Raw genomic sequence first — 13442 nt, 5'->3', positions numbered from 1 at the left:
TTAACCGTTATTGATTTGAGGAGTAGATTTGCCTGGGTTGTCCCTTTAAAAAATAAAAGGGGTGATACTTTAATGTTAGCCTTTAAGCTAATATTTGATCGGGATAAAAGGAAACCAAAGAAGTTATGGACTGATGAGGGAACAGAGTTCTATAACAAAATATTCATGAAATTTCTTAAGGGGAAGGGTATTAAATTATACAGCACCTTTAATGAAGGAAAGGCAGTTGTTATTGAGCGTTTTAATCCTACTTTAAAAGAGAAATTATATAAAAAATTCACACAACTCGGTTCTCAAAAATGGGTGTATTTAATTCAGGATATTGTAGATAATTACAATAATACAGTTCATTCATCAACAAAATCAAAACCATCAGAAACATTTACAAAATTAGAATATGAAAAGGAGATTAATTTGAGAAAGCCCAAGTTCAAAGTTGGTGATATTGTAAGAATATACAAATGGAAAAGCCATTTTGAGAAAGGTTATACAAAGAGATGGACTAATGAATTATTTAAAATCGTTGATGTAATGGCTACAAACCCTTGGACCTACAAATTATATGATTTAAATGGAGAAGAAATCTTGGGTTCATTTTACTCACACGAATTACAAAAAACACAAGTAAGCAGATAATACCCTTGAAAATAATAAATAAATAAATAAAATGTAATGGGGATACGTTTTTCAATCTGTGAACCCCAAACACAGAATCCCACAACTTTTTAGTTGGGGCTTAACTTTTGTGTGTGTATAATGGGGATACGTTTTTAAATCTGTGAACCCCAAACACAGAATCCCTCAACTTTCCAGTTGGGGCTTAACTTTTGTGTGTGTGTGTGTATGTGTGAGTGAGTCATAATAATATACAAACCCTAACCCAACCCCATCCCTAACCCAACCCCATCCCTAACCCAAACCCATCCCTAACCCAAACCCATCCCTAACCCAACCCCATCCCTAACCCAACCCATCCCTAACCCAACCCCATCCCTAACCCAACCCCATCCCTAACCCAACCCAATCCCATACCCAATCCCATCCCTAACCCAACCCCATCCCTAACCCAACCCTAACCCAACCCCATCCCTAACCCAACCCATCCCTAACCCTCACATTCAAAATCCCAACCCTAACCCAATCCCATCCCTAACCCAACCCCAACCCTAACCCTCACATTCAAAATCCCAACCCTAACCCAACCCCATCCCAAACCCAACCCCATCCCTAACCCTCACATTCAAAATCCCACCCTAACCCAATCCCATCCCTAACCCAACCCCATCCCTAACCCAACCCTAACCCAACCCCATCCCTAACCCAACCCATCCCTAACCCTCACATTCAAAATCCCAACCCTAACCCAATCCCATCCCTAACCCAACCCCAACCCTAACCCTCACATTCAAAATCCCAACCCTAACCCAACCCCATCCCTAACCCAACCCCATCCCTAACCCTCACATTCAAAATCCCACCCAAACCCTAACATAATCTTTCTTTTCTTCTTTTTTTAAATACGTATTTTTTTATTTTTTTTCCTCTTCCCTCCAATTCTGTCTTTCCAGGCTTTCAAATTTGAAGAAGTAGAAATGGGAAGAAAGAATTTTCCAGCATTTTCTTCCTCGAACTTTCTTGATATTGCTTAAATCAAGCGTCATTAAATAAAGAACATTGTTCATTGCTTTAGAATCCAAAGAGTCTCCAAGAGGAACCCCACAGGTAGAGTCTCCAAAATAAAACCAACTTTCCAAGTTCCCAAGGTATAACCACATTCCTGTTGAGCCTCCAAGATAGGTATCACATTCCGAGTCATCAAAACAAAACCCCCATTCCGAGTCTCCAAAAATATAACCATCTTTCCAAGTCCCCAAGGTAGAACCACAATTTTCAGAAATATTGGGGGTTTCCGTGATAAGTCTCACATAGTATAACTGCGGACCATCAGGGAAAACTTCCCTTTCCCAATTTTTTAGGGTTTCTATGATGTGTCTCACATAGTATAACTGCGGACCATCAGGGAGAACTCTCCTTGCCCAATTTTTTAGGGTTTCTATGATGTGTCTCACATAGTATAACTGCGGACCATCAGGGAGAACTCTCCTTGCCCAATTTTTTTAGGGTTTCTATGATGTGTCTCACATAGTATAACTGCGGACCATCAGGGAGAATTCCCATTTCACAATTTTTTAGGGTTTCTATGATGTGTCTCACATAGTATAACTGCGGACCATCAGGGAGAACTCCCCTTTCCCAATTTTCAGAAATTTGTGGGTCTCCAATGTATGACTTGTATTCTGGCTCATCAAGGTAGAACTTGTTCAGTGGGTTTTGTTTTGATAACTCACAACAAGTATCATCATGGTAAAACTCTTTTTCAGGATTTTGTGGATCTCCAAGGTATAACTCTTTGGCTGGGTCATCAAGGTAGAACTCGTTCTGGGGGTCTTGGTTGTTCAAAATGTCTTCAAACAAAAAAATAACTTCATCCCAAGTTGTGTTAAAAGCAGAATTTTCATTTCGTATCTCAGATACAATTTCCTGTGAAAGAAAATAACAATGTATTAATTTAATACAATATTTTTTATTTGTATAAATCAAGCTCTATGAATATTAAAATTAACTTTGTTAACTCTTACACGAGTCTCATCTAAAAAAAAAAAAAATTAAAATAAATAATTAAATTAACAAGTGAATCCTCTTGGATTGCGCTGAGGTTCGGGCATGGAATTTCTAGGAGGAAGTATAATTTGTATGCAATGAAAGTACATGTAATATGGGATCGAGTAAGATCGAGTAAGCTTCACCAGTGCGCGTGCGCGAATTTACGTCACGTCGGCAGCGAGAAGGCGTTCCCCAACACGAACCAATCAGGAACTGCCACGCCCACTTGTATGATCTCCGAATTCCTGTGACAGGAATTAGCGTTACACTGGCTGGAAGTCAATCGCTAAAGGCGCTTCCTCAGCGCCAATCACCAGTGCGCGTGCGCGAATTTACGTCACGTCGGCAGCGAGAAGGCGTTCCCCAACACGAACCAATCAGGAACTGCCACGCCCACTTATATGATCTCCGAATTCCTGTGACAGGAATTAGCGTTACACTGGCTGGAAGTCAATCGCTAAAGGCGCTTCCTCAGCGCCAATAATTAATTAAATAAATAAATAAACAAACTTACCTCCATTGATAAGAGGTTCGATTCCAGTTCATCAATCTGAAGGTTGAGTTCTACACAGGTAGTAGGACTCCAAGGAATAGCAAAGTTATCCCATTCCATTTCGGCATAGTAGTCCATTCTCAAGTGAAGCAGAAAGCGTGTTTGAAAAAGCCTGTGTGGTCGGTGCCTTTTATAAGGACTGGGTGTGTCATTTCCTGTGGAAATTCCCTGGGCGTGTCTTAACTGGAAATGATGTGATGGGAATTCCCTGAAAATGATGTAATGTATTACCTGGAAATGATACAATGCTAAAGAGTTTATAAAGTGGGTGGGGCTTAGCAGAAGTGGGTGGGGCTTAGCAAAAGTGGGCGGAGCTTAGCAAAAAGTGAGTGTTGCCTAACAAAAAGTGGGCGGGGCTTAGTAAAAAGTGGGCGTGGCTTAACAAAAAGTGGGCGTGGCTTACCAAAAAGTGGACGGAGCTTACCAAAAAGTGGGCGGCACTGGAGGCACTCAAACAAGAACATTGAGGGAGGTTTACCATTTTATCTTAGCTCAGTTAAAATATCTTAATAAAGAACCAAACTCAAACATCTTTTTTGTTAATATATTAGATGGTGAAGGGAGTGGCAAGAGAATTAAATTATTTCCCACGCATAAACAAATATTTGTAGGGTCGTTGTTTGAGTGGGTCAAAGATGATTCACCAGATGATATTAAGAGTAAAAGGTTAAAAGGTCCATAAGGTCAGAAGGATCACAGGTTCACACAGAAGGACCATTGTTTAAGTGGTCTAATGAATAAGGATAACATGTCAAAAGGTTAGAAGGTTCGTAAAGAACAGGGTGAGAGAAATAGAGGTGTTTAGGGGCAATGAGGGAGGGGAAAAATTAACATGTAAGTCAATGGGAAAATGAGAGTGTCCCAGAAGCAACATATATACACTACTTACACCAGCTCAGGTGCAAATGATTAGAACATCGTTAGAGAGGATCTTGGAGGAACCTGTCTTATTTAAACCTGAGACATTTCGTTTGGTTTGCTATTTGTTGTTGAAGTGTGCGGTGTCACCATGCCTAGATCAAAAGAGCTCTCCGAGGCCTTCAGAAAGAAGGTTATAGACGCCTACGAGTCTGGGAAGGGATTTTAAAAGATCTCCAAACAATTTGAAATCAATCATTCGACTGTCCGGAAGATCACCTAGAAGGGGAGAAGATTCCAAACAACTGCCAACTTGTTCAGGCCAGGCTGCCCCAGCAAGTTCAGCCCGAGAGCAGACCGCAAGATGTTGAAAGAAGTCTCTGAGAACCCCAGAATGTCATCACGGGACCTACAGGTAGCTCTTGCCACTGTTGATGTCAAAGTGCACGAGTCTCCCATGAGAAAGAGGCTGCAAAAATTTGATCTACATGGGAGGTGTGCCAGGAGGAAACCTTTGCTGTCCAAAAAGAACATCAGGGCAAGACTAAAGTTTGCCAATGAACACCGAGGCAAAGACCAGCACTTCTGGAACAATGTGCTCTGGACAGATGAGTCACAGGTAGAGCTATTTGGCCACAGTACCAGAAGACATGTTTGGCGAAAAGCAAAGACAGCATTTGACCACAAGAACCTGATACCAACTGTAAAGCATGGTGGTGGAAATATTATGGCTTGGGGCAGCTTTGCTGCATCAGGGCCTGGGCAGCTCACCATCATAGAATCCACTATGAATTCTTCATTGTACCAGAGGGTGCTTGAGGATAGTGTGAGGCCATCTGTCAGAAAGTTAAAACTCAACCGAAGGTGGACCTTGCAACATGACAATGACCCTAAACATACCAGTAAATCCACCAAGAAATGGCTGAAAAGAAAGAAATGGAGGGTTCTGGAATGGCCAAGTCAAAGCCCGGATCTAAATCCCATCGAGATGTTGAGGGGGGATTTGAAACGAGCTGTGCATGCAAGAAACCCCTCAAACATCGCACAGCTGAAAGAATTCTGCCTGGAGGAGTGGGCAAAAATTTCTCCCAGTCGATGTCAGAGACTGGTAGACAGTTATAAGAAACGCCTACTTGAGGTTGTTTCTGCCAAAGGGGGTAATACCACCTATTAGAGCCAAGGGTGTACTTACTTTTCCACATGCGAAATTTGCATTTATGTTTATTTAAATTATACAATGGACGACAAAATGTAAATGTTTCATGATATTTGTTATATTATCTATCAATATTTATCTATCAATATTGTTGAAATGAAGATCAAATAGCTGCATGTTGAAATATGTTGAAAAAGTCAAAACTTTACATGGGGTGTACTTACTTTTTCACGTGACTGTATATGTACATATATATATATATATATATATATATATATATATATATTTTAAGAAACAGGAAGTAAATTCCTGCGTGGGGCTAGTGTGAAAAAATTCTGACAACCCGGGACTCGAACCCAGGAACTCATCACTTAACGCGGTGACAGCCCACTGAGCTATTGAGTCTCCAGGATATCCTCAGAGATTTCTCACACTAACACTGCGAGCTTTATAATGGCCGATGTCTTATGTGCCTGCTAGGCCGACCCCGGATGTGAGTGTATGTATGTGTATGTAAGTGTGTCTAGCTCTTTTACGAGTTTTGACCTTGTATACAAATAAGGCAGGCCAGGTCAAGATACCTCTGTGTTTTTCAATGGAGATGAGGCAGGGTATATATATATATATATTATTATTTATTATTATTATTTATTTGTGTGGAGGTGTGGAAACGGTGCAGCATGCACTGAGTGCATGTTCAGTCGCATTGGCAGCAGGACAATACAGGTGGCGACATGATCAGGTGCTGGCGGTGGTGGTGCAGATGGTGCAACAAGAGGTGCTGAGGTCGAGAGAAAGAAGAGTGGAGAAGGAGACTGATGGGGGAGAGGTGTGGTTTGTCAAAGTGGGCCAAGTGGTAAGAGGTGGAAAGAGGAGGAGGTGGAAGGCAAGAGGGCTGTCAGATGCTTGTGATTGGCAGGTGGTGGCAGACCTAAAGCCACAATTGGTATTCCCAGAGGAGATCTGTGTGACAAGGTTGCGGCCTGACATTGTCATTTGGTCAGGTGCAACAAGACAGGTCATCTTAGGGGAATTGTCGGTACCTTGGGAAGAGAGCATGGAGGAGGTGCACGAGAGGAAGAGAGGAAAGTACAGTGAGCTGGAGGCAGAGTGCCGGGAGAAGGGTTGGCGAGTTTCGTGTCAGCCATTTGAGGTGGGGTGTAGAGGGTATATTGGCAATTCCTTTTCTGCATTTCTTGCTCGGCTAGGAGTGTGTGGGACAGAAAGAAGGAGGATGTGTGACAAGGTGGCCCAGGTTGCCATGAAAGGCTCATTTTGATATGGAGGAAGTTTATGGAGGCACGTCGAACGGTGTAGGTTGGTTGTGTTTTTTTTTTTTTTTTTGTTACTATTATTATTTCTTATTTTGTGTATATGAGTGAGTGGGTGAGGGTGTGTGTCTTTTTGCATGAGTGTGTGTTTTTGTATGTTGAGTGGTGTATGTTGTAAGGGTAGGTGGTTGGTTGGTTGGTGTTGTGTGTGTGTATGTGTGTATGGGTGTGTGTGTGTGTGTGTGTGTATGAATGATCTGGTGTGTTTTGTTGGTGAGTGGTGAAGGGTATAAAGGTGGGGTGTTTGAGTGTTCCACCGTGTTTGTTTGGTGCTGTGGATTCTGGATGCGGAGGTGTTGTTGTTGTAGGCGTCTGCGTTCGCACTGGCTGGGGTGGGGGTATGTACACATCCAGGTGTAGTTGCTGCATGTGGATGTGTATGTGCCCCTGCTGGCCCACCTTAGCTGACCGTATCGATGTTGAAGGGCCGAAACGGGATGATGCTGAGGACCTCGACTGAGGACCCGGTCAGTGTGGCACACTTGTGACCAGGTGTGTTTTGAACTTATATATATATAATGATGTATTAATCGGTGAATGTATTGCATGAGCATGATATGAGCCACAAGTGTTTTTCTTTAACTCCCAGGTTTCATCCAGAATCCTCCAGGTGGTTGATGCTTCACGGAAACTACAATGAAGCGTTGAAAGGCTTCAAGAAAGTCGCAAGGATTAATGGAAAAAAGGAGGCAGGGGACGCACTGACCATTGAAGTAATGTGGTGAAGGCAGACATCCCAGACACCTACATGCTAGCAATGTTTTTTTCATGCCTCGTCTGCACTAAAGGCCTGTAATTTATTTGAGGTCAAATTAAGCTGAACTTCTCCATTATGCTATCTATATTTGGAACGTCAAAATTTAGCGGATTATGTGTTGATGGTGGTGATTGTTGCTGTTGCTGTCGTTGTGTGTTTTTTCTTTGTTTGCTTGTTTTTACACAGACCGATGTGGAAAGCATGATAATCGATGTGTTATCCTGACATCCTGACAATTTCCCACTGTGTTCAACCAGTCGGCATTGCAGGCTCATTTTCAGGTAGTGGACAAAAATATATGGAAACACCAATGTAAAGTCACTTAATAGGGCATTGGGCTACCATGTGCGGGCAGTAGGGCCTGTATGCGCCATGACATAGAGTCCGCCAGCGTCTGGAATTCTGCAGAAGGGATGCGGCACCATACTTGTAAGATAAACTCGATCAACCCACACCTGTTTGATGGAGGTGGAGAAATGCCCGTCTCAGGCGACATTCCAGAATATCCCATAAATGCTCGATTGGGTTCAGATCTGGTGACTGATAAGGCCATGAGGTATAGATAACATCAGTGTCATGCTCATCAAACAATTGGGCGACCCCATGTGGTCTGTGGATGGGGGTATTGGGGGGTTTGTCCTATTTCAGCCATGCTAGCCATAATTATAAGCAACCAGGCCAGTGCAGCATTTTTATAAATGACCCTAAGCATGCTGGGATGATGTTTGCTTAATTAGCACATGCATGGGCCACACCAGTATGGAAGCCATTGCTTGGAGCTGCTCATTTACCCAGGTGTTTCCTTCCCTTTTTTGCGTTTCCTTCCACTTTTTTGTCCACTACCTGTAGGTTCTGACAAGGTTACCATCACAGCTCGGAGAGTGGAGACTTTGATAGGAACCAAGCGTAGCATTGTGCAAGCTTGCTTGTGGAGACGAGGCATGAGTTTTCAATATGCCCAGAGCAATATTTGCAAAACATGTCAAATGCATTACATGCCCTTTCTATGACATCATTTCCTTTATTACATTTACCCCATGTGCAGATTTTAAAAAATCAGATGCAAAGCCATCACAGCGAAAAGCCTTTGCAGAAAACGTACACATTTGTGGACTTGTTTCGGACAGGTGAACTTCGAAGACGAACTCTCATTGTTAGTTTTATCTGGTAAGTGGAAACACTCTGTTTTTGATCGTTTGATGGTATTTAAATAACGTGTTCGTTCACATATGTGAAGTACCTGACTGTTGCTTGAATTACTTCTCAGTGCGCAGCTGTTGTTCTTTTGTGCGCAGAGTCGGGGATTGTAGAGGAGCAAGAACACAGAACGGACCAGGACATGAAAGAACAGTTGAAATAAGGGAGGTGGGGAGTGGGGACACAACAACAGAAGAGTAGAGGAAAAACAGAGTTAATGCAGAGTTAATGAGGGTAGAAAATATGGGTATAGATGGGTGAAGACTTACGAAGGTGGTGAACATCTCGCAATATGATATTAAAATAGACTGAGGGAGTTTGTTCCACGGGTGGGAGAAACTATGAACGAATGAGTGGATAGGAGGTGAGCTGCGAGCCTGGATACTGGGATTTTGCCCCAGAAGTGGGTGACTGGCAGACCACGTGCACGCTGCAGAGACATATGGGGGACATATCGTGGAAACGGCAGGTGGTGCAAGACCAGAGCGGAGGACTAGTAGAAGACAGAGTGTTCACTGGCCTGTCTGCAATGTGAGTCTAGCGGGTCTAGAGACTTCTCTTCGCCACGGGAAAGAGTGTGAGATTTGTCAGCGTTGAAAGACATATTCCAAGTATTGGACCAGCTTCTGATTTATTGAAGGTCTGCATCGAGCAAAGATGCTGCTCCTTGCCTATGTGAAGGATGAGCGATGCAATGGCAGAATTTGTCATCATCAAAGAGATAAAGAGGATTTTTCCAGAGAGTCAGAAAGATCGTTGATGAAGATTACAAACAGAACTCAGCCTGCCACTGCTTTGCGGCACAAAGGCCTTGGCAAGAAGAGGAGTTGAGAGGATCATGTTGAGACCCGCTTATCAGCTATTATCGTGGAGGGCGTCGGTAAGCAATAACAGGAAGTGACCTTGGATGCCACAGGCCAAGATGGGTAAGATTGAGGACCTCCATGCCTTGTTAGGAGGGCAGCCAAAGCAGCATGCCCAGAACCAGCAAGACAAATTTCACGATTGGGGTGGTGGAAAGGATGATTTAGGGCCCAAAGACGGACAGCGCTACGTGAACACGATGAGAGATGGGACACAGGTTTTCTCGACAGAGGTGGGAGAAATGTGGTTCATTTCTATGCTGCTAACTCTCATGTAGATCAGGGTAGGAATTTGCAATTTGGCCAGGACACCAGCACACAATGGCCAACTCTTTTTAAGAGGTACCCTGACAGCTTTGATGTCCGTGAGGGAATGCTAGCAGACAGGGTAGCTGACTTAGCGGGCCCATTCCATCCTCTGCACCACTCCAAGAGATGGTCTTCTGCTCGATGATGCTTCTCCTTCTGCCCTGTGGAGCATCAGCACCAGCACCAGCACCATATAAACAGTTAAAACCTCTGAGTTATCCCAATAGTTTCATTGGTCATGTTTGAAAAGTTTGGTTTCTTTGTCGTTGCAGGTTTGCCACGAGTTTCTCCTACTATGGACTTGCCATGAATCTGCATGGATTTGGCTTTGAGATTTATATTGTTATGCTCATGTTTGCTGTAGCAGATTTCCCAGCAAAACTGGGAGCTTTTCTTATCGCTTGCTATATTGGTCGCCGTGTCGCCCTGGCGACATTGCTGTTTCTTGCCGGTTGTTCGTGCCTGGCATTGGTCTTCATTCCTCAAGGTCTGTCTGAAAAATTTGGATCTTTGCAGCAATTGCTATGGATGTTGCAATCATATCATGGCTTGCGATTCTCTTTTTGACAACTTAATTGCATCGTGCTTACACTAATGAAACATTCTATGTATGTTACTTACCCAGATTTGACAATATTAAGAACCATCATGGCAGTGATTGGAAAAGGATGTTTGGGGGGCTCTTTCAATGTTGTACTGCTACTCACTGGAGAGATGTATCCAACACTTATCAGGTACATATTAGGGAAGGAGTCTGGGGGAAATGTAGGAATGGGGGGAGGAGGGGAAGGGAAGAGGGTGGTTTAGGAGTAAGGAGAAAGAGTATGAAATGACAGATACAGTGACTTGCAAAAGTATTCACCCCTTCCTAACTTTTCACTCGTGATGTTTTCAAATCAAACTTAATATAAAGAGTCTTCGCAAACTACTCAAATGTAATAAAGCTAAAAACTGCAGATAAAATGTGAATAAGTTTTATTAACAGAGAAAATCAGGTGATTCTCAGTTGCATAAATATTCAAACCCTTTGCCTAATTAACCCTAAATCACTTCAGGAGAAAATTATTTGTAGTTTTCACCTGTATACAGGTATATTCAGTTCTTTAACTTAAAAATTAATCTCCCCCACTTAAATAAAGAGTTTTAAGGTGCAACTCACTTGGTCAACCTACAAAGAAAACATTAAGACCAAGGAACTTTCCAAAGAGGTCAGACATAAAGTGGTGGAGAAGCACCGTTCAGGAGAGGGTTATAAGAATATGACAAAGTCACTCGTTATCCCTTTGAGTATGGAGAAATCCATCATTAAGAAGAGGAAGACGTATCATACCACCCAGACTCAACCCAGATCAGGTGTCCCATCCAAACTCAGCGCCGGGCAAGCAGGAAACTGGTTTGGGATGTCACTGTAAATCAAACAATGACTTTGAAAGATCTACAAGGCTCAATGACTGAGATGGGGGTGGGGGGGGGTCAGTGTTCATCAATCAACAATATCCCATTCCCTTCACAAAGCTGGCCTCGATGGACAGGTGGGAAGGAAGAAGCCATTACTGAAAAAGGCACATCTAGAAGTTGATATGAAGTTTGCGAAAAAGCATCTTCATGATACTGCAGGCATGTGGAGAAATGTTTTGTTGTCAAATGAGACAAACATTTAACTTCTTGGTCTAAATTCAAAGCGTTTTATTTGGTGCAAGCCTAATGCTGCACATCATCCAGTCAACACTATCTCTACTGTCAAGCATGCTGGTGGCAGCATCATGTTATGGGGCTGCTTTTCATCAGCAAGGACTGGCAAACTTGTCAGGATAGAAGGGACAAAGAAATAAATGTTCTTGAGTTGCCCAGTCAAAGTCTGGCATTGGCTTAGCGGTTAGGGTGCCAGGTTGGGATCCGAGGATCCTGAAGTTCGAATCCCGGTCGATTGCTGAATTAACACCAGGAGGGTTGACTCAGCCTGTCATCCTTCCGAGGTCGGCAAATTGAGTACCAGCTTCCTGGGATGAATGATCCTGGTGTGTACCCCGGTTTAGAATAGGTACACCGTATCCCTGCGCATCGTAAGAGGCGACTAAGGGTTGGCGCCAGGAAGGGCATCCGGCCATAAAAACATTGCCTCAAACAGGGAACCATGATTGTCATGGGGCCCGCAAGGCTAACCCCCGCTCTAGCGGGGAAAATGGGCTTAAAACGATCATTCATTCATTCAGTTGCCCAGTCAAAGTCCTGACTTGAACCCAATTGAACATTTATGGCGATACTTGACGATTGCATTTCATCAACGATCCCCATCAAACTTGGCAGAACTATAGCAATTTCCACGTGAAGAATGGGCAAAGATTTCACCATCTCACTGTTCAAAGCAAGTAGAGACATAGTGCCCAAAAAGACTCAAAGCAGTCATTGCTGCACAAAGTGCTTCCACTAAGTACTGACCAAAGGGGCTGAATACTTTTGCAACCAATGAATTTTGATTTGTACATGTTTTTGTAGCTATTCCTGACATGTAACCTCCTTCAACTAAAATAGTGTTTCGTTCGATCTCTTCAGTTATGAATAAACAAGTTCATTTGGAAAAATTGGTGTCTGTGAGCATCTTTCATAAATGAGTCTTCAAGCCATTAATTGGATTTTTCTTCCTTAAATGTAATTTGTCTTGTTAAGTTAAACCTTATGTCATTATCCAGGCAGAATGCAATCGGCGGTGGATCCACAATGGCGAGAGTAGGTGCCATGATTGCACCGTTGGCGACCATCATGGGTGACCTTTACCCATTGCTCCCGCAGATCACCTATGGTGCCACATCTATAATAGCAGGGTTTTGCACTTTCTACCTGCCCGAGACACTTAACGCTCCGTTGCCAGACACTATGGACGATATAAAGTTACAATCATGGTGAGTAATTCTTTACCTTCGCAAAAGCGGAAGGTTATGTTTTGATCGCTGTGTATTTATTTGTATGTCTGTGTGTGTGTGTGTATGTTATTCGCATAACTCAAAAAGTATTCAACCGATTCGCATGAAATTTGGTGGGATGATAGGTTATTATCCGGGAACCATTTGATTAGATTTTGGAATCGATCGGGTCAAAGGTCAAGGTCAAGGTCATGAAAAGGTCAAAATCGTCTTTAATTTGAAACAAATCTTCCCGCATGACAACGTAGGTGTGGCTTTGCTACACAGATCTTGTAGTCTTTTATTTTGGCAACAAAAGTAGCTGCGGCGAAGGTATGTATGCGCTCTACCGAGTGCCCGTTCTAGTTTAATAATTTGTTTGTTTACAAAGTGCTGGCTCATGGAGGTGGCAGGCATGTAATGTGATGTGTGCAACATGCAGACAATGATAGATGTGGGGGAGAAAGACAACTTACAGACAATGATAGATGTGGGGGAGAAAGACAACATGCAGACAATGATAGATGTGGGGGAGAAAGACAACTTACAGACAATGATAGATGTGGGGGAGAAAGACAACTTACAGACAATGATAGATGTGGGGGAGAAAGGCAACATACAGACAATGGTAGATGTGGGGGAGAAAGACAACATGCAGACAATGGTAGATGTGGGGGAGAAAGACAACTCACAGACAATGATAGATGTGGGGGAGAAAGACAACTTACAGACAATGATAGATGTGGGGGAGAAAGACAACTCACAGACAATGATAGATGTGGGGGAGAAAGACAACTTACAGACAATGATAGATGTGGGGGAGAAAGACAACATGCAGACAATGGTAGATGTGG

At 43.0% G+C, this 13442-nt stretch overlaps 1 protein-coding gene across 1 annotated transcript in view; it reads left to right on the top strand.

Annotated features, from left to right (window-relative positions):
* Nucleotides 1–13442, top strand: part of LOC137426467 (solute carrier family 22 member 6-B-like) — a 58408-nt gene that overhangs the window by 41386 nt on the left and 3580 nt on the right. The window contains exons 5-9 of the mRNA XM_068115020.2: nucleotides 7152–7275; nucleotides 8365–8486; nucleotides 9961–10175; nucleotides 10314–10422; nucleotides 12379–12588. Of these exons, the coding sequence (XP_067971121.1) occupies nucleotides 7152–7275; nucleotides 8365–8486; nucleotides 9961–10175; nucleotides 10314–10422; nucleotides 12379–12588 (780 nt within the window). The remainder of the gene's footprint in view (nucleotides 1–7151; nucleotides 7276–8364; nucleotides 8487–9960; nucleotides 10176–10313; nucleotides 10423–12378; nucleotides 12589–13442) is intronic.

Source organism: Myxine glutinosa, chromosome 5 (genome assembly GCF_964187855.1).
Source record: "Myxine glutinosa chromosome 5, kmMyxGlut1.1, whole genome shotgun sequence".
Taxonomy (NCBI): Eukaryota; Metazoa; Chordata; class Myxini; order Myxiniformes; family Myxinidae; genus Myxine; species Myxine glutinosa.
This window is presented reverse-complemented; position numbering and strand designations above follow the sequence as displayed.